This window comes from Phyllopteryx taeniolatus, chromosome 13, assembly GCF_024500385.1.
Source record: "Phyllopteryx taeniolatus isolate TA_2022b chromosome 13, UOR_Ptae_1.2, whole genome shotgun sequence".
Lineage (NCBI taxonomy): Eukaryota > Metazoa > Chordata > Actinopteri > Syngnathiformes > Syngnathidae > Phyllopteryx > Phyllopteryx taeniolatus.
Window position 1 is genome coordinate 22337809 of NC_084514.1, and position 22031 is coordinate 22359839.

The following is a 22031-nucleotide window of genomic DNA, read 5'->3' on the forward strand; positions in this document are numbered from 1 at the left end:
GCCAGTTGCAGGGCACACATAAACAAACAACCATTTCCACTCACATTCATTCAACCTACCATGCATGTTTTTGGGATGTGGGAGGAAACCGGAGTACCCGGAGAAAACCCACACAGGCACTGGGAGAACATGCAAACTCCACACAGGCAAGGCCAGCGATTGAACCCCAGTCCTCAGAACTGTGAGGCAGACGCTCTAACCAGTCGTCCACCGTGCCGCCTATTTTTATATATTAGACTTTACACCGACCTGATCGGTATCGGCCGATAAATAGCATTTTATGCTGATCAGCTTTCATGTCATAATTCGCCGAGATCGGCTCCGCTAAAGACATTTAGTCCACCTCGCCGTCGTGTACAATATATTCAAATCCAAAAGCTAGTTTAATTTTAGCCTTGTCGCGTGTCTTTTGATGTAGTACTGTTAATATCTGACCACCAATAAAGTAAAAAAAAATGTCAGCGGTGTGGGACAGACAACACGTTTGAGACACACAACACGTAATGCCCGTATCAGACTACAAGACAAATTTGGTCTTTCACGATTCCACTATGTCAGACTACTGCAATAAAATCTTGTATTCCGATACCACCTCATCCTGTTTTTTACGATCACTGGGCTTCAGCTTGTCAACTGAAACGCGACTGGATACACTTGTTACCATGGCGACGACAACAATAATGGATCGCGCCGTGTGTTTATAAGAACAAAATGGGGAAAAACGTGTGTTGGTGGTCACCGGTGCTCAGGAGAGGACGTTTGTTTAAGGCTTGCTTGAGGTATATTCACATACTTTTAATACGATACGGTTCGCAAGCAGGCAACAAAACGTTATGTAGCCTAGCAAGCTAGTGCTAGCACTAATGGTTGTAAGCGAACATGCAGGCGTTCTGTCGACTCATGCTCTAAGGTTTTTGGTGTGTGTGAAGTAATTTAATTACAATAAAATAATTTAATTACAGTAAGTTAGCACCCATTATTTCTGTCATGTTGTAATGTTGATTTGACCTGACTTATTAGAATACACGATCTGACTACAGCAGATTTCCGAGCTTTATGGAGCCAGGGCACATATTGTACAATTGAAAATTCTCATGGCACACCAACAAACAAAAATGTCACAAAAAGTGGATACATTAATTACTGTATCTACTTCCTGCCATCTAATAGAAGACCATTCATTTGTTCTGTCTGTCATTATGCCTCACTGGCATAAATAGATGAACAAAGATACATTTATTGTAAATATTTTTTGGGGCGCAATTATGTACACAAGTATATACAGTAAATGAACAAGTCATTTAAGTAGACACATTGCTCCATCTTGTGATCGGATCGGTTATCGTTTTTTAAAACTCGCTGATTGTCTGATCGGCCCCAAAAATCACGATCGTGTAAAGCCTTATATATAAAACACACACACACACACACAGCAGGACAGAATTCCATGTCGTGGCACGGAAAGCGCAGAGGGCGGTTGACACGACTCGGTGTGCCTTCCAAAAGAAAAAAAGAAAAAGAAAAGTTCTATTCTGGAGCAGCGGCTTGATGTCAGAAAGCGTCGCCAATAACTTTATTTTTCAGTTGTCCTTGCAGCACGTCGGCGGTGTGTCACAGTAATGCATAGTATTGACAATCATTGTGGCTGCTGTTCTGATGGGGATTTTCAAATAAAACGTCGGTGCTTGCAGCCTAATGTTGTTGCCTTTTAGGCATCGTATGTTTTTGCACTTCGTGATTGCACTTTGCAATAGCATGTTTCAGAGGTTGGCAACCTTTGGCACGTGTGCCACGGGTGGTACTCCGTGGCATTAACACTTGCACGCTGGGTGTTCGGGTCTTTGAACACTGCACTTGCTCAGTATGAAAGGTACCGGGCAAAGCGCAAAGAAGACTGCCACCCGGTGCGGCCAATGCTGATGCCTATATTAGGAAGTGTAGATGTAGCACTAGCAGCCTGCAAGAACGTCGGGAGGCTTTCTCCACTGACTGGACCGCAAAAGAAAGCTCTAACTAAACCTTTTTTTTTGGTTGTTGCACACCCTCCTCTTCCTTAAAATAAGATTATGGATGAATCCCATACTAATTTCACAACAGGATCTCAGCGTTTCAGCTCGTTTGTGAGCTGTAGTTCCAGGAAGAGTGCTTCTAGGTGTATTTCAGTCTGAGTAGGCAGCTTTGAAAGGGAGTTTGAAAGACTCTTACAGAGACGTCTTGGTGTATGAATTTTCTATTATCCCGAAGTTCGGGGTAATGGGACAACACGATTATTTCTTCCTCCATTTCCCCCCCCCCCTTGCCTTTTAAAATACAAGTCTGCCAAAAAGGCATACATAAATCACTCCACCAGCCCCTCTCCCATTGGAGGAGCTTTCTGCTGTCGTCCCGGTTCTGCTTCAGAAAAGAAAATGTTTCTATTGGAGGGCACACAGCAGAGCGTCAGCCGTCATCTACATTGCCGTGCCGTGTCGTGGCCCTTACCTTAAACTCTGAGATCCTGCCGTAAAAATTGGTATGGGATATACTCATTCCCTTTTTTTTCCCGGTGCGTCACCTCCTCCTTAAGATACGCACAGTTGGGCTTTCTTTTGTAACAATAACAAATATATATTGCTGAGTTGCGGTCTACTCAGCTGGGAAAGCCTACCAACTTCCTTGTAAGCTGCCAGTGCTACGTCTGTTCTTGGTAATATAGGCATCTGTATTGACCGCACCAGGCAGCCGGGGACATTTCATCCCTGAGCAAGTGCAGTGTGAAAAGGCCTTAACACCCAGGGTGCCAGTGTTTATGCTACACAATGCCACCCGTGGCACGTGTGCCAAAGGTTGTAAACCCCTGATCGAAATTGACCATTGGTGTAAATATGAGTATGAATGGTTCTTTGTCTATGCTGTGTGTGCCCTATGATGACTCCTGACCAGTCCAGGCCAGGGTGCCCCCTGCCTCTGGCTCAAAGTCAACTTGAGCTCACCTGTGAAATTGAACAGGATAAGCTGTAGAAACTGGACGAGTGGATGCAAGCAGTAGAAACTGGAGTGGATGCAAGGAGAAATAAAGGTTCTACCATCATTCTATCCATCCATCAGTTTTCTATATCGCTTATCCTCACTAGAGTCACTGGTGAGCTGTTGATTAATTAATTCAGTAAGTGCCCAGATACCTTTGTCTGTATTGTCTGTACGCTGCAGGACCGGTGGGTTGTCTTTTTCTCACAAGTATTTTAGGCTACATTCACACTGTAGAGCATGATGCCCAATTCAGATTTTTTTATCAATCCGATCCTTTTATGTAGTTGTTCACATTACAAAAACAAATGCGAAATGTACTGTGGACGGAATGCGTATGTGACATCACACGCATGCGCACAACTGCGAGGCACCGTGTTTACGGAAGTAAATGCGGCCCCTCGCATAGGTCTCGTCATTATGAATTTTTGGCAATTTCAAGCATTTTCTGCAACGGAAGCCAACATTTTCCTATAGTTATGAGTTGTAGCGTATATCGGGTTGGATAAAAACGTAATTAGTTTAGGGGAAAAGAATAAGCCGAAAGCGACGCCTATGTTACTTCCGGTTTAGCTTTATTTTAAGTTTCAGCGTTAAAATCAAATGATTTTATCTCGAATTTTTTTTTTAGACGTATAAAACGTCAGGACAAAGTGACGAAAAACCTCTATGTCTCGTAATCTGAAGGTTGCTACAGGAATTGGAAACGAGTTCTCGATAACTAGAGGTCTGTTGTCGAATCCAAATGCACACAAACGATACAGGTAGTGAATTTTTAGAGAAAATTTAATGAGATCTAACAGGGGAATCTACAAGGGAACAATGCAGGAGAAAAACACAAAGGACAGACAAACATTGGCAAAGGAGACTGACTTGTGATGTGAGGGTGGAATGAGCTTGTACTGACAATGCATATAGCTGGGGGTTCCTGTTCTCATTAATTTAAACCCAAATATGCATTAATCTGTGCTTTAGTAGACAGCAAATTGGATTTACGTGCGTGCAAATTTCTTAAAATATCATATGACATTCAAATCTAGTGAAGATTGTGATTAGTCCCTCCGGATTTGCAGTAACTTTCCACCGCCTGTGGGTGTCGCTAGTGCTCCATCCATTGTCCCAGACAGAAGGAACAAATGTCTTAACGAATTGCATTTCAAAGAACAAAATGGTCTTTTGAACTTTATCTTGGCATGGGAGATGAGCGGATTTTCAAGCTTTTTGGGTCGGTATCTTGAGCCCTGCACACCCAGGGGGTCTCCTGTTGACTGGGAGTGCAGGTTTCTGAGGTAACTGCTAATTAACTTAAGGTCTGGGGTGAGGAGTCTGGATTCCTCGTCTCCAGTTTGATGAGCTCCTTCGGACTGGCTGGTAATTCATTTAGCGTCCGTGTGAGATAAACCAGACATCCTTGTGGTTGCCTGTCACGGCGTGGGAGCGGAGACTGTGATGCAGCCCAGTCCGGGGTTGGGGGTCACGGTGCCATCGGTGAGGGCATGTCTGTTACACAGTTGTGAAGCATCTTTCGCCACTGACTGTTTTCTGCTCCTTAGTCTGCCGTTTACTTTTGTCGTGTGTCTGTTTTGTCAAAAGATTTTGATGTTTGTCGCCTTTTGACGACGTACAGGTCAGTTGAGCGTGACGTGAGCGTCCATATTGCACTCGCGCCGGGTACATATTCGATTTATATCCACATACGAAGGAGGATATGAAAAAATAGGTCACATAGGTCACCTGCAGTGTGAACATAGCCTTAGAGAGTTAAAGGCAACGGGAAGGCTTGGAGTCTCATGAAAGCTTGTCAGTATGGGTTAAGTACTGAAGCTTTGGACTTAGACATATAGGTCAAGACGAGACAGACTCACAGTAATTTATATGCTTGAACAATAAAAAATGGTGGCCTGAGGAATTGCTCATTTACTGTTCTCACTCTTTTGATGTCTTGACTAAATGAGTCGCATCAAGAATTTGTCTGTTAATCAGTTATTAAAGGCAGATTGGGAATCTGAAATAGAGTTTATCAAAACTTCAGAATGGCTTCTGTGGAAATGATAAGTTGAACTGTTTAACAACAACAAACAGACGAAACATACATTTAGGATGTAAAAAGCATGAGTGGAGAGTCACTGAGGCGGCACGGTGGACGACTGGTTAGCACATCAGCCTCACAGTTCTGAGGACCGGGGTTCATATCAGGCCCCACCTGTGTGGAGTTTGCATGTTCTCCCCGTGCCTGCGTGGGTTTTCTCCGGGCACTCCGCTTTCCTCCCACATCCCAAAAACATGCGTGGTAGGTTGATTAAGGACTCTAAATTGCCCTTAGGTGTGAATGTGTGCGCGAATGTTTTTTTGTTTATATGTGCCCTGCGATTGGCTGGCGACCAGTTCAGGGTGTACCCCGCCTCTCGCCCGAAATTAGCTGGGATAGGCTCCAGCACGCCCGCAACCCTTGTGAGGATAAAGCGGTACAGAAAATGGATGGATGGATGGATGGAGACTCATTGTGCAATGAAAGTGTACCACTACTGTGGTGATACTGATATAATGGCAATTGTGCAAATTATGCAATTTTGAGCAGTTTACACTGACTAATAGTGCAATGATCTGGTACAGTGACGATTGTGCAAATGGTGCATAGTTCTCAAACACGAGTGACCAGTAATAATCAACAACAGAATGCAAATAGTGCAGCATGATAAAACAGTGAGTGTATGAATAATGTAGAAGTGTCCTGACAGAGATGTGTAAAATTGGCAGCCTGTTGCAATGAAAGTTAAGTTAACTGTTTAAGAAGTTAATGAAAAGAAGGAAGAAGCTGTTGGCATGTGTGCTGGTTTTAGTTTACATTCGATAGCACCTACCTGAGGGACAGAGCTGGAATAGGCGGTGACCAGGATGTGGAGGGTTCAAGACGATTTTGTGCTTGTTTTAATCCTGGCAGCATGCAAGTCCTCAAGAGTGGGTAGATGGGTGCCGATAATTTTTAGTTTTTTTTGGCAGCCTTAACTGTCCGTTGCAGTCTGACTTTTGTACTTCGTTTTAGCTGCACCAAACCAGACTGTGATGAATGAACGCAGAACTGATTCAATGACTGCTGTGTAGAACTGGTTCAACAGGTCCTGTGGCAGGCCATGCTTTTTCAGAAGCTGTAGGAAGTACATCATCTGCTGGGCCTTTCTGAGGATGGAGTTGATGTTGGTCTCCCACTTTAGGTCCTGAAAAACTGTAATTCCCAGGAACTTGAAGGTCTCGACAGTTGAGACAGGGCAACGTGAGGGGCAGCTGTGGCGAACGATGTTTCCTGACGTCCACGATCATCTCTACCGTCTTGAGCGTGTTCAGGTCCAGATTGTGTTTGCTGCACCATAGCTCCAGCCACTCCACCTCCTTTAGATACGCAGACTCGTCACCGTCTTTGAGGCTGATGATGACTGGTGTCATCTGCAAACTTCAGGAGTTTGACAGCCGGGTGCATTGAGGTGCAGTCGTTCGGGTAAAGGGAGAAGAGCAGCGGAGAGAAGACACATTCTTGAGGGGCCCTGGTGCTGATGGGCTGTGTGGATAAAGTGGTGTCCCCCAGCCTTACCTGCTGTGTACACGAACAGGATCCTCGCATAGGTCTGTGCCGTCGAGGTGTTGCAGGATGAAGTGCAGTCCCGTGTTGACTGCATCATCCACAGACCTATTTGTTCAATAATCAAACTTCAGGGGGCCCAGCAGGGGTCCTGTGACGGTCTTCAGGCATGAGGCGTTCAAAATACTTGAAAGGCACAGATGTCAGGGCGACAGGTCTGTAGTCATTCAGTCCTGAAATTTCACGTTTCTTTGGGACTGGGATGATGGTGAAGTGTTTGAGGCAGGATGGGACTTCACACAGTTCTAAACATCTATTGAATGTCTGTGTGAAAACTGGAGTGAGCTGGTCCGCCCAGACTTTCAAGCAGGAGGGCGACACATTGTCCAGGGCTGCCGCTTTGGTAGTCTTTTGTTGTTTAAAGACCCGTTTCACATCCTGTTTGTGAATGGTCAATGCAGAAGGTTGGGGGTCAGAGTTGTGATAGTGGTCGTCGGTGGTGCGGCTGGGTAGGTGTGGGGTACGAAAGTGTCCTTTTCAAATCTGAAGTAGAAGGTATTCAAGTCGTCAGCAAGTCCTTTATTGTTCTCTGTTTGGGGGGATGATCGCTTGTGCTTGGTTAGCAATTGTAATCCTCGCCTAACTGAACGCAAAAGCATGGTATGAGTCCTTTTGCGTGGTATAGCAGTAGTCAAGATTGTTGTTTTCCCCCGAAAATAATGACCGGTGAATCTGGATGCCTTTTTTCAAGTTCGTTTACCTGGTCAGCCAGGGTTTGCATTGCGGTGTTTGTGTTAGCCTGGCGGGGCATGTAAACACCAGCGAGTATGAATGAAGCAAACTCACGTGATGAGTAAAATGACTTATAGTTCAAAAGCAGCGACTCCAAGTCTGGACTGCTGTGTGTGCTGAGCTCCGTGACATCAGTGCACCATTTTTCATTGATGTAGAAGCATTCCACCACCTTTTGTTTTTCCCGACTGCGGCGTGTTGCGGTCCGCTCTGTGTATTTGAAAGCCAGGCAGCAGTACGGCGCAGTCGGGGATGTGTTCACAATGCCAATTCTTCGTGAAGCAGAGGGTGGGGAGAAAGTGCAAAGTCTTTCCTGGTCTTTGTGAAAAGATGAAGCTCATCCATTTTGTTGGGTATAGAGCATAGATTTGTGAGATGAATCGACGGAAACGTTATTCGAAATCCACATTGTAGGAGTTGAAGCTGCACTGCGGCATGCTTTCCTCGGCGGTGGCGTCTTCGTCTTCTCCTCCATGCCCCATAGAGACCAGTCGCTCCACTCCGTCGCACCTCTCATGAGTAACACCACGAAAAAAACTTGATTTGTGTAAGTTGGCAGAAAAAGGTCCGATAAGCCCCAGTGCTTAGCAGTTCTTCCCTCGTGTTAGTAAGTCACGTAATGTCTCCAAAGATGAACGAAAAGGGCAAAAACACAGTTAATACTTGAGGGTACGTTACGAAGGCGTCCACCCGCCACATTATTATTATTATTATAAATATTATAATAGATGGTCAGAATTAAACTCTACATGCATGCTATTGCTAATGTTGCACTATTTTAGCTGTTTTTATTACTGAAAAACATACAGATATGATTAGCTAACTTTATATCCTCCTTTTTTTTTTTTATGCATTCTGCTGTTTTTTCCAGGAGTGTTTTCAATTCATCCTTCCTGCACTGCCCCATGCCATTGACTTGCTGCGCGAAGCCTCGGTCAGGGTTAACTCCGTACATGCCGCCCTTGAACAGCTCCCTTCTCCTTCTTCTCTGCTGGCCAACGCACACACCAACACGCATGCCCACTCACACACCATGGAGCGTGGCACCCAATGCGAGGAGGAGGACGATGAGGAGGAAGACAGGAGGAGAGGTCGACATACACACCACCACCATCACCAGCATGGCTCCTCCCACATCACCGCGGCTGCTATAGCTGCAAAGGTAACAGACTGGCAGGTTACACATAACTGCTGTTGTAAACTTGATCATGGAAACTTTTATAAACCTAGTTAGGTAATTTTGGTCCTTACACTATGGATAGCGAGGCTATTTAGCCATATGCAGCACAAATGCAATGGAGGAGTTAGCAGGATTACAGTGGGTATCCATTTGATTTGTTGCTTTAGCAACAGTGTTTTGTTTTTTTGTTAATAGCTTGTATATATTGCACCAGGTCCAATTTAATTTCCTTATATACGGTGCCGTAAAAAACTCTTGCCCCCATTCTCAAAATCTATTTTTTTACAGTCGCTAGCTCTCAATCATCTATTTCATAGTCTACACTCTCAATGTAGACAGTAACACTGCCGCCTCGCGGATGGAGGGACGGGCCTTCCCACACGTGTGAAGATTCTCAACTTGTGTGTGTGTGAATATCTTCAAAATCGCGTTACTTTTGTCTAAAAAGTAAACGCGCGTGCCGACTGATCCACAAGCGCACCTTCAACAATTCACAAGCAGAATTGAATATTTACAAATTATATCATGTAAATAGGCGGTACGGTGGTCCGACTGGTTAGAGCGTCTGCCTCGCAGTTCTGAGGAGCGTGGTTCAATCCCCGGCACCGCCTGTCTGGAGTTTGCATGTTCTCCCCGTGCCTGCGTCGGTTTCTCCGGGCACTCCGGTTTCATCCCACATCCCAAAAATATGCATGGTAGGTTGATTGACAACTCTAAATTGCCCGTAGGTGTGAATGTGAGTGTGAATGGTTGTTTGTATGTGTCCTGCGATTGGCTGGCAACCAGTTCAGGGTGTACCCCGCCTCCTGCCCGATGATAGCTGGGATAGGCTCCAGCACGCCCGCGACCCTAGTGAGGAGAAGCGGCTCAGAAAATGGATGGATGGATGGATGGATAGTTTCCCCACTTTGATGTTTAAGATTCTCAAACAAATTTAAGTATCAGACCAATGTAATCCAAGTAAACATAAAATGCAGTTTTTAAATGGTGATTTATTTATTGTTTTAATCATGGGGGGAAAAACTATTCAACGCTACCAGGCCCTGTGTGAAAAAGTAATTGCCCCTAAACCTACAGGTACAGCCTCCCTCAGCAGCAAAAAACTGAAATCAAGCTTTTTCTATAACTGGCAATGAGTCTTTAACGTCTTTGTGGGGATATTTTGTCCCGCTCTTCCTTGCAGGAGTGTTTTAATTCAGCAACACTGGAGGGTTTTCGAGCGTGAACAGCTTTTTTTAGGTCATGCCACAGCATTTAAATCAGATTCAAGTCCGAACATTGACTAGGCCTCTCCAAAACCTTAATTTTGTTTTATTTTAAGACTAGTGTGTTTTGGATTGTTGACCTGCTGCAGAACAGTGCACTACAGCTTCAAGTCACATTTTCCTTCAGGACTTTCTGGTAAAGAGCAGAATTCATGGTTCCATCAATCACAGCAAGTTGTCCAGGTTCTGCATTACAAAAGCAGCACCAGACCCTGCACTTTGAAGCATTTAAAGCTGGTTAGCTTAGTTTAGCCCGCTAGCCGCTAACAACAACAGCAGAGTATGAAGAGTGGAAACTCAGGCTCAGAACCAGCAACAACGTCAACTACTGGACGTTCTTCCAGGTTCACATTTGTCCTACAAATAGCAGGTTTGTTTATTTATTTAGCTCTCTATGTATGATTAACATTATTCCTAACATATTTTCCTTGTGAGAACCTCACATTGCTTCATTTCTAGTCATTAGTATTTGACTGTTTAGGACAGGGATTCTCAAACTTGGGGTCCAGCTCGGGGCTCCTTACAGTGGAGAAATTTTTCCAAGGACACCCTCATGAATTCAAAACCAATAAAATATCTCTTTTCGAGGAAAAAACTGACCAAACAAGTAAAATCATAGCTGAAATAATATAACAATAAAATCAATCAATAAATCAATTTCAACCTCAATCAATGGACTCATAGTCCATTAGAAAACACATACAGTACAGTACACATCAGGTAAAGCTTTATAATTAATGATCACACTTAGTTTTTACCCTATTCCCTTACAAGAATCTAAGAAATTTCACCTGCACTGTGCAGTATGCAGATATTTATTTCACACTGGATGAATTTTTGGCTAAAAAGTTACTGAATCGATTTCCAACCACTGAATCGTTTTGAATTGTATCATTCTAAATGAACCAATATCGTCCTTGAATCGAATCAGCAACCAGGAATCATGATACAAATCGTTGCTAAAACAAATTGTTACACCCCCACCTGAGAGTATTCTTATACAATCCCAATTCCAATGAATTTGGGACGTTGTGTTAAACATAAATAAAAACAGAATACAGTGATTTGTGAATCATGTTTAACCTATATTTAATGGAATACAGTGGAATACAGAATACATGCATCCATCCATCCATTTTCTGAGCCGCTTCTCCTCACTAGGGTCGCGGGCGTGCTGGAGCCTATCCCAGCTGTCATCGGGCAGGAGGCGGGGTACACCCTGAACTGGTTGCCAGCCAATCGCAGGGCACATAGAAACTAACAACCATTCGCACTCACAGTCATGCCTACGGGCAATTTAGAGTCTCCAATTAATGCATGTTTTTGGGATGTGGGAGGAAACCGGAGTGCCCGGAGAAAACCCACGCTGGCACGGGGAGAACATGCAAACTCTACACAGGCGGGGACGGGGATTGAACCCCGCACCTCAGAACTGTGAGGCTGACGCTCTAACCAGTCGGCCACCGTGCCGCCATCAGAATACATGCAAACACAAGATATTTAATGTTCAAACTGATAAACTGTTTTTAGCAAATAATCATTAACTTAGAATTTTATGGCTGCAACACGTCCAAAATAGCTGGGACAAATGGCAAAAAAGACTGAGAAAATTTAGGAAAGCTCATCAAACACCTGTTTGGAACATCCCACAGGTGAACAGGCTAATTGGGAACAGGTAGGTGCCATGATTGGGTATTAAAGGAGCTTCCCTGAATTGCTCACAAGCAAAGATGGGGCGAGGTTCACCTCTTTGTGAACAAGTGCGTAAGAAAATAGTTAAACAGTTTAAGGACAAAATTTCTAAACGTACAATTGCAAGGAATTTAGGGATTTCATCATCTACGGTCCATAATATAATCAAAAGGTTCAGAGAATCTGGAGAAATCACTGCATGTAAGCGGCAAGGCCGAAAACCAACATTGAATGACCGTGACCTTCGATCCCTCAGGCGGCACTGCATCAAAAACCGACATCAATGTGTAAAGGATACCACCACATGGGCTCAGGAACACTTCAGAAAACCAATGTCAGTAAATATAGTTCGGCGCTACATCCGAAAGTGCAACTTGAAACTCTACTATGCAAAGCAAAACAGCCATTTATTAACAACACCCAGAAACACCGCCGGCTTCTCTGGGCCAGAGCTCATCTAAGATGGACTGATGCAAAGTGGAAAGGTGTTCTGTGGTCTGACGAGTCCACATTTCAAATTGTTTTTGGAAATTGTGGATGTCGTGTCCTCCGGGCCAAAGAGGAAAAGAACCATCCGGACTGTTATGGACGCAAAGTTCAAAAGCCAGCATCTGTGATGGTATGGGGCTGTGTTAGTGCCAATGGCATGTGTAACTTACACATCTGTGAAGGCACCATTAATGTTGAAAGGTACATACAGGTTTTGGAGAAACGTATGCTGCCATCCAAGCAACATCTTTTTCATGGACATGCTTATTTCAGCAAGGCAATGCCAGCGTGGCTTCGTAGTAAAAGAGTGCGGGTACTAGACTGGCCTGCCTGCATTCCAGACCTGTCTCCCATTGAAAATGTGTGGTGCCTTATGAAGCATAAAATACGACAACGGAGACCCCGGACTGTTGAACAGCTGAAGCTGTACATCAATCATGAATGGGAAAGAATTCCACCAACAAAGCTTCAACAATTAGTGTCCTCAGTTCCCAAACGTTTATTGAATGTTGACAATAAAAGGTGATTCTTCTTCTTCTTCTTCTAAACATGACCCTGTCCCAGCTTTTTTGGAACGTGTCGCAGCCATAAAATGCTAAGTTAATGATTATTTGCTAAAAATAATAAAGTTTATCAGTTTCAACATTAAATAGCTTGTCTTTGTAGTGTATTCAATTAAATATCGGTAGAACATGATTTGCATCATTGTATTTTGTTTTTATTTATGTTTAACACAACGTTCCACCTTCATTGGAATTGGGGTTGTAAATATTCTTCCAAAGGTGCTATTGACAGGAATGTTTAACCAGCTGTTGGGAACAACCCAAGTAATCCATACATACAAAGAAAGTAGAACAAATAAGCCCAGAAATTAAGTTGTGCGTAAAAATGTGAAATAACACGGGAAAAGTATTGAACACATGATGAAAGGGAGGTGCAAAAAGGCATGGAAAGCCAAGACGACACCTAAAATCTATCAATAATCAAACAGCAATCCAGCCCCTTGTCAGTGCAAATGAATATCAGATGGTTCAGTCCTAATTGATGGCCTACAAAAAGGTCTTATTGCCAAAGTGTGAGTCAAGACACATCTCATGATGGGTAAGAGGAAAAAGCTGTCTCAAGACCATTGCAAACTAATTGTTGCAAAACATATCAATGGCATTGGTTACAGGCGCATATCTAAGCTTCGGAATGTTCCAGTGAGCACAGTTGGGGCCATAATACGTACTGTAAGTGGAAAGCCAATTATTCCGCCATAAATTTGCCTCGATCAGGTGCTCCTCGCAAGATTTCTGACAGAGGAGTGCAAAGAATAATGAGAAGAGTTGTCCAAGAGCCAAGGACCACCTGTGGAGAGCCTCAAAAAGACCTGGAATTAACAGGTACTGTTGTCACAGGGAAAACCGTGAGTAATGTAATTCGCCGCCATGGCCTGTATGCACGCTCACCACGCAAGACCCCATTACTGGGGGGAAAAAAAGCATGTCAAAACTTGTTTAAAGTTTGCTGAATAACATTTGGACAAGCCGGTTAAATACTGAGAGAATATAGTCTGGTCTGATGGGAGCAAAATTGAACTGTTTGGATGCCATAATGCACACCATGTTTGGTAGAGAAATGGCACTGTACATCACCCAAAAACACCATACCAACAATGAAGTTCGGAAGTGGGAACATGATGGTGTGGGGCTGCTTTGCAACAAATGGTACTGGTAAACTTCGCATTATTGAAGGATGGATGAATGGGCAACTCTACCGACACATTGACAAAAATCTGCTGCCATCATCATGATGAAAATGACACGAGGGTATACATTTCAGCAGGATAATGATCCAAAACATACTGCCAAGGAAACTCTCAATTGGTTTCAAGGAAAAAAAATAAAGCTGCTAGAATGGCGCAGCCAATCACCTGACTTGAATCCAGTCGAAAATCTATGGAAAGAACCGAAACTCAAGGTCCATAAAAGAAGCTTACGGAACCTTAAAGATTTGAAGTCTTGCTTGTGTGGAGGAATGGGCAAAAATCACACCAGAGCAATGCATGCGGCTAGTTTCTCCCTACTGGAGGTGTCTTAAATCGGTCATTGCAAACAAAGGCTTTTGTACAAAGTATTAAATAAATACCAGTTGGCGTGTTCAATACTTCCCCCCTCTGTCATTTCACATTATTACACCGAACTTAATTTCTGAGCTTATCTGTTCTACTTTGTTTGTATGTATGGATTACTTGGGTTGTTCTCAACATCTGTTGAAATTTTCAGGTCAATTGCACCTTTGGAAATATATTTAATGCGAAAAATGGTGATGTTTTAAATATTTCAGCCGCTGTAAAATACAGACAAGGATATGGAGTGTAGGACATCAGCTGATGCTGAGCTGCTTCGTCCTACTTCGTCTCGCCCTGTTTTTCTTTGGGTTCTGGATTTTTTTGCACTTGGACCATATTTTCCTTTTCCTTTCAATTCCGAGTTGTTTAACCGCTAAACTGTTCAAGTTCCAAGGTGTGTCCAATTTACATGGTATGGATGAATAATTCATACACCTGTTTGTCAATAAGCCCATATCATGTCATTCACCTTTTCACTTCTGCCAACATGTGTCCGTGTGTGACCCGTGCATTTTCGTGTCCATCAGACCAACCATGCTGTGGTCATGGCTAAGGGGGCCCCCTATCTGCCTGGTAACACGGCTGCCCCTCCCACTCATTTCACCTGCTCCTGTTCCCATGACCAGCAGGTGAGGCACCCTCACACTATTTTCCTCTTCTTTCATTGATCAGCTCATCATGTCTGTCTGTCATAACCTGCCGATTCATACTTGAGTTGACATTATACTGTACATTGTTGATGTTTGGAGAATGCTACAGTACACACAAAGCAGCAGTTATTATACTTTTAAGTAGAACCAACTAGTGGCTGGAAGGATACATGCATGTTTACAAAAAGTAAGTTTTAAAATTTCTTGGCAGTTAGAGGGTTATGTTATATTGCTTTGAAATAAATTATTAAAATATTCCAAAATCATGCTAAATGTTCATGAGCACAGGTTTATTTAGGAACTGCCCCGAAGGTCAATGTACCAGTTCAATGATGAGAGCCTTGGAACCCAAAGGTCCTTACATCCTGAGTATCACTATCTACATTCGGTTTTGCATTTTCAACAACTGTATCTGTTATCCTTTTGTGTGTGTTTAGTGCAGGTGTTTTGTGTGTTATGTCACTGTACCACCTACCTCACCTCTTTCCCCCATGGAAACAAAAATGTTTAAATTTTGATTGTACTTGTTTGAAAATCAATCGACTGTTGCTACAATTAGGGCCCGAGCAGGTAGACCTGCGAGGTCCCTTTTTGTTTTTGTAGAAATTCTTCTTCTTATTATTATTTTAGTCATGACAAACAAAGCCATTTTTGAGGCACTAAATGTGAACGAAAACTCAAAACATTTGGCACGCACATCGGGCCTGATGAATAATGTGATACTATCACGTTTTCGGTCGCGATTTCCTAAAAATGGCTCGACAGCGCCACCTAGAGCGATGCCGAAAGTACATCAAAGACGAACTCGTATGACCTACAGCTCTGAAAATTGGTACGTGTGTAAAGGGGACCCAGACGCATAAAAAAGTCAGCGGGGCCGATATCGTAACTCCAACAGGAAGTGCCTGTGACATTTTGAAGGAAAAAAGTGTGACATTTTCGCATTTTTTTTCAGGGTTTATACTTTTACGAACTCCTCCTAAAACTTTCATCCGATTCACTTCAAACTTGGTGGGTAACATCTCAAACATGGGACATTAAAAGCTTTCAAAAGCTTTTTAATCTGACGAAGTATATGACGGGGGCGGGCCTTCAAACTTTTCATTCCACATTTCGCCACAAAACCCAAAATGCCGAAATTTCATCAAAGTCGAATTTGTTGTACGTTTCACCTTGAGCTACCAAACTCGGCTGACACCTGTATTGACCCCAGACGTACAAAAACTTTAAAGGCACGCATACCCTAAACCCAACAGGAAGTGACCTGCGACTTCGTAATCGTAAGGTTCGCCCTTTTTTGCAAGGTTGCTGATGTAGTTCATCAAAGAGCTATTCGTAGTATGTCACACCTCCACCTACCAAACTTGGTAGGTACGAGTTCTACAAAATTGTAATTACAACCTAAATCCTAAACTCAACAGAAACTGACCTAGGATCTTTTTAAAGGTACACTTTTTGAAAATTTACAGGTGTCACACTTTTGCAAACTTGCCCTACAGATTTCATCCGATTGACTTCAAACTTGGTCAGTACCATCTCAACACCTGGGACATTAAAAGTTATCAAAAGCATTTTTGTCCAACATACTATATGCCGGTGGTGACTCTTCAACCGTAGTTTTTCAGACCTATTTGCGCTATGTTGCACCTACGCCTACGGAAATTCCGACATGCACGTAGCACCCCCACACGAACAAAATTTTAATTACAACCCATGTCCTAAACTCAACAGAAAATGATCTACGGCCTTGTAAATGTAGTTACAAGTAGTAGTTACAAGTCGGACCATCATTACTGACAATACATATAGTAGTGTACTAGGCCTAAGAGTTCATTACCTTCTTTCAACACGCGCATTTAGTCAATATAACCTTTGAAAAGGCTTTGCATTTGTCCAACAGCAGTGGTGTCCTACCTATGGCCTGGGGGTCATTTGGGGGCCATCCCCCATTATTGTATGGCCCGCATTTTCACAATATAACTTGTTACACGGCTTTGTGCTTCAGACAGCAGTGGTGTTCAACCTATTTGGGTCCCCCAGGCCAATGTGTAAAGGATATCACCACATGGGCTTAGGAACACATGAGAAAACCAATGTCAGTAAATACAGTTCGGCGCTACATCCGTAAGTGCAACTTGAAACTCTATTATGCAAAGCAAAAGCCATTTATCAACAACACCCAGAAACGCCGCCGGCTTCTCTGGGCCCGAGCTCACCTAAGATGGACTGATGCAAAGTGGAAAAGTGTTCTGTGGCCCGACGAGTCCACATTTCAATTCGTATTTGGAAATTGTGGACGTTGTGTCCTCTGGGCCAAAGAGGAAAAGAACTATCCGAACTGTTATGGACGCAAAGTTCAAAAGCCAGCATCTGTGATGGTATGGGGCTGTGTTAGTGCCAATGGCATGGGTAACTTACACATCTGTGAAGGCACCATTAATGCTGAAAGGTAAATACAGGTTTTGGAGAAACATATGCTGCCATCCAAGCAATGTCTTTTTCATATTCGCCCCTGCTTATTTCAGCAAGACAATACAAAACCACATTATGAACGTGTTACAACAGCGTGGCTTCGTAGGAAAAGAGTGCGGGTACTAGACTGGCCTGCCTGCAGTCCAGACCTGTCTCCCATTGAAAATGTGTGGCGCATTATGAAGCGTAAAATACGACATCGGAGACTCAGGACTGTTGAACAGCTGTAGCTGTACATCAAGCAAGAATGGGAAAGAATTCCACCTACAAAGCTTCAACAATCAGTGTCCTCAGTTCCCAACCGTTTATGGAATGTTGTTAAAAGAAAAGGTGATGTAACACAGTGGTAAACATGACCTGTCCCAGCTTTTTGGAACATGTTGCAGCCATAAAATTCCAAGTTAATGAAAAAAAAAACAACAAAGTTTATTGGTTTGAACATTAACTATCTTGTCTTTGTAGTGTATTCAATTAAATATAGGTTGAACATGATTTGCAAACCATTGTATTCTGTTATTATTTATGTTTAACTCAACGTCCCAACTTCATTGGAATTGGGGTTGTAGATTCAGGGTCCACAATTGAAATAATTTCAAGCATTTCTTTGTTTATTTTTACCTAATTTGGGCTTCCAGCTCACAAAACCCACAAAATCAGGAATTCAAAAATAATTAGAATACTGTCAAGAAATCACCATTTACTTTAGGAAAAAAAAGAAAAATTAGGGTCACGTTAAATCAATCAAAATATGGTACTTTCAAAATGATATGTTAATCTTCAATACTTTTTGGGAATCCCTTTGCTTTCATCACTGCCTCTGCGTTGTGGCATTGAGGCAATCAGCCTTGAGGCATTGGCTGGGGGTTATGGAAAACCAGATTTCCTTAATGCTTGCTGTCATTTCTTCTTTGTTTTTGGGTCTGGTGTCCCTGATTTTCCTCTTGATAATACCCCATAGATTTTTAATGGGGTTTAGATCCGGCGAGTTGGCTGGCCAGTCAAGCACTGTGATGACATGGGCATCAAACCAGGTTGTGGTGCTGGAAGATGAAATCTGCATCGCCATACAGATCCTCAGCAGAAGAAATCATGAAGTCCTGTAAAACATTCTGGTAGACTCTTGCAGTGACCTTGGATTTAAGAAAGCAGAGTTTAACAGCACCTATACTGGACATTGCACCCCAAATCATGACTGACTATGTCTATTTCACACTGGACCTCAAGCAGCTTGGGTTCCAGCTTCTTCCAAACCCTTGGACCTCGATTCCCGAATGAAAGGCACGCTTTCATCGGAACAGAGGACCTTGGGCCACTGGCCAACAGTCCTGTCCTTTTTCTCCTTGGACCAGTTGAGACTCTTCCTACGTTGGCTCAGTCTCAGAAGCGGCTTGACCCGATGAACCCGACAGTTCTAGCCCCTCTCCAGGATGCGTCTGAATGTGGTGTTTTTTTGAAGCTGTGACTCCCGCCTCATTCCACTCTTTCGGGATCTCTGCTAGATTCGTGAATCTTCTCTGTTTGATAATCCGCTGAAGCCCACGGTCATCTCATTTTCTGGTGCATCTCCTGCCACATTTTGTCTTTTCACTAGACTTTCCATTGATATGCTCTGACACAGCACTCTGTGAACAGCCAGCCTCCTTAGCTATGAACTTTAGTGGCTTACCCATCCTGTGGATGGTATCAATGATGGTCTTCTGGCCAGTTGTCAAGTCTGCAGTCTTCCCCATATTAAACCCAACTGAGACAATTGAACCAAACGGAAGCAAATTAATGACATCTGGCGAAACCTGTGCAGGTGCTTTGAGTTGAGGGGATGATTAGTCTGTGACACTCAGTTTAAAACATTTATGGCTTGCCAAATTTGGGCTGATTTCTTCACAATATAAAATTTTTTTGAATTCCTAATTTCATGGGTTTCATGAGCTGGAAGCCCAAATTATTTAAAAATAAACAAATAAATACTTGAAATTTGAATCTATAATCTATGAAAGTTTAACTTTTTGAAGTAAATAAACATTTCCATGATATTCACATTTTTTGGAAAGTGTATCATGCATTTTTCAATGCATGATTTTGCTTCTACCCAAAACATTAAGTATTATCTGTATTTTGTTCATTTTTTCAAATATTTATTCTGAAATTAAGCACTTTATTTGAACACGTAATACAAATGTTTTATTCATGGCCCTACTTTTATTTAGTGAATGAGAAAAGACACAGTTGTGCTCACATGTTTGATTACCCAGGCAGAATTTGTAAGCTCGGTACAATTCTTTAAAGAAAACACGAAGGGCCAGGCGAAACACATTTAATTTTATTTTAATCTGATTCAAATTAAACTGTCAAGCATTTCAGAAAAGCATTATCATTAAACAAAACATAACCATAAAGAAATTACTGATTGTTGTTGTTCAGTCATCAGTCATATTTAAAAACATTTCACAAATTCTGCCAGAATATGTAAATATATGAGCACAACTGTACATATATGGAGTCATACGTACCCCTGTCATATTGGAATGAAAGTGTAGGCTACACCTTTTTCATAACCTCTCGGTGGCGGTGACATATTAGAATGGAAGTGTACACGTTTCTCATAACCTCTTGGTGGCGGTGGCATATTGGAATGAAAGTGTACAGCTTTTTCATAACCTCTAGATGGCGGCATACATTTATAAAATGTGAGGTTTTTTTTCATTTTCCCCTGTACCTGTGTATAATGTACACTATTGAGTTTTGACAATTGTTTTTTTTTTTTGGGGCGGGGGGGGAATGCACATTATACACGAGAAATTACGGTAGTTGGATAATCTCTTCTGTGACTCTGGAGGTGCTTTGTCAATCTGATCAAAATTCTCATGTGACCATTTGCTTATGACATGTTGACTTGCTGTGGAGACTGCTGGGTTTTGCATGTTTTACATCCAAATATTACCAACAAGAGGGGACTTTTCGCCATTTTGAACTCAAAATAGGCCATTTACATGAAACGTATAGATCCGATGAGTTTTTCCTGGGGGCGGGGGCCGTCACTGTCGTCATAGGCTGTTTCGTACTCCTTAAACGCTGGCGGCGAGATCCATTCCACATATCCACCATCAACACACAGATGTAATTGTGAATATTACTCCGGGGCAGACTAATATGCGAGCGCATTGGCCTGAGGTTCCGTCTGTGCGATCAGGACCTGCTTTGGTCACAGGAGTTGACTAGACCAGAAAAAACACTTCTGCCGTTTCTGCGCTTAAGAAATAATGGCACTTTTACTCCGTTACAATGAACTAAACATCGCTCGCTAGTTGTATTTATCAATAATTGCTTATTTATCAACGATTTTGTGCGCGAGACAACGACTTCGACTTCCGCATTGGGCGCTGTTTGCGTCTATCCAATTTAAATGCTAGTGACGTGTAAGTCTAGTTCACCAACCAAACGATACAAGAAAGTCACATGACCTCACACAACTTCTTTTATTGGGCTTCCTGGGCATAGGTATTAATTAACACTAGATACGATAGATGTCGTGCCTACGTGGTGGCCATGTCGGGAAGGTCGTTGTGACTATGAAGGCAACGGCGCGCTACTCGTGTTTACATTGAGATGAACAAAAACAACAGCTTGCATGTATTGTTTTTTTCTGGCACTGTCTGCCCAAACGTGGATATTTCAGCTCACTGATAACTTTAGAAAACACCATGCAATAAATTGCAGATGTTTTTTTTTTTAGTTTTGCATAAACACACACACAGCAACATCAGAATTTGCGCATTCACATTTTATTTAATATATTTTTTTTTATTGATGTTCATGCTGTGGTTAAAAACAATCAGAAGTTGCTCACTATTTACTCAGTACTTGAGTAATTTTTTCACTGTGTACTTTTTACTCAAGTAATTTTTTGGAGGACAGCTTTTTACATGTCACATTATTGTCAAGTAACAGTACTCTTACTTGAGTACAATATTTGGCTACTCTGCCCACCTCTGGAGTGGACATCCTCTTTTGTTACTGTTACGTTTAAGCAACAGTTTTGCTCATCAGATCAGCCAATGTCGTATTTGTTGCACTGGTCTTTTGTATTTTCGCGTTGAGGTACTGCGGGTCGTGGCCCTGGTTGTGGTCCCAGCAGAATTGCGAAGCACACGTAACATCGGCGACAAGAGTTGATCCTCTAGTACATTTTGTATTAATTATGAAATGCACCAACAATTATCTAATTATTTTACGGATGTTAATGTTAAACGTATTAAGCGATGGAGCAATGTTAGGGATTATGTCACAACACAGAATGAACTAACTTCAAATTCAGAAATGACCAAGAAAAACAGAAAAATATTGTACTTAATATTTTCCTGGAGGATGCATTTTGGATTAGCCTTTGAAGTTGGGAATGGTGAAAAATGAAGTTAAAGAGACAATAATTTTAGTTAATTCTTTTCCAGAATGAGAGTCCTTAAGGAGGAGGATGCTATTCATGTGGCACAGGTTTAAGCAGGCATCAGGTGAAGGTGGAGATGAGCTTGGCTCAAATTGGAGACCAGAACAAAAAAAGCAAAGAAATGAGGCAAATTTAATTTTAATCTTAAATTTGCACATCAACATGTACTTGAGCAGTGCAAATAGGTTTTTCTGCGTGAATAACATTTATTTTTTTGCCTTATTGGACTCATCAGAGTCTTCCAGATTGGTTAATTTATGTTTAAAAAAGAAATTATAATAATAATCTCTGTGGGGGCCCGGGGGATGCCCCATGCCCCCCGACACACAATGTTTTTGTGTTTTTTTGTTGGTTTGT

General features: G+C 42.4%; 1 protein-coding gene across 5 annotated transcripts in view; it reads left to right on the forward strand.

Annotated features, from left to right (window-relative positions):
- The window catches only part of gphna (gephyrin a), an 85060-nt gene that overhangs the window by 12651 nt on the left and 50378 nt on the right, over positions 1 to 22031 (forward strand). For 2 of the 5 annotated variants that reach the window (XM_061794710.1, XM_061794707.1), the window contains exons 7-8: positions 8244 to 8534; positions 14639 to 14740. In XM_061794710.1, coding sequence (XP_061650694.1) covers positions 8244 to 8534; positions 14639 to 14740 — 393 coding nt within the window. Of the gene's footprint in view, positions 1 to 2955; positions 3059 to 8243; positions 8535 to 14638; positions 14741 to 22031 lie in introns of those variants that run through there. The other 3 variants (XM_061794709.1, XM_061794708.1, XM_061794711.1) reach the window with 2 other exon arrangements.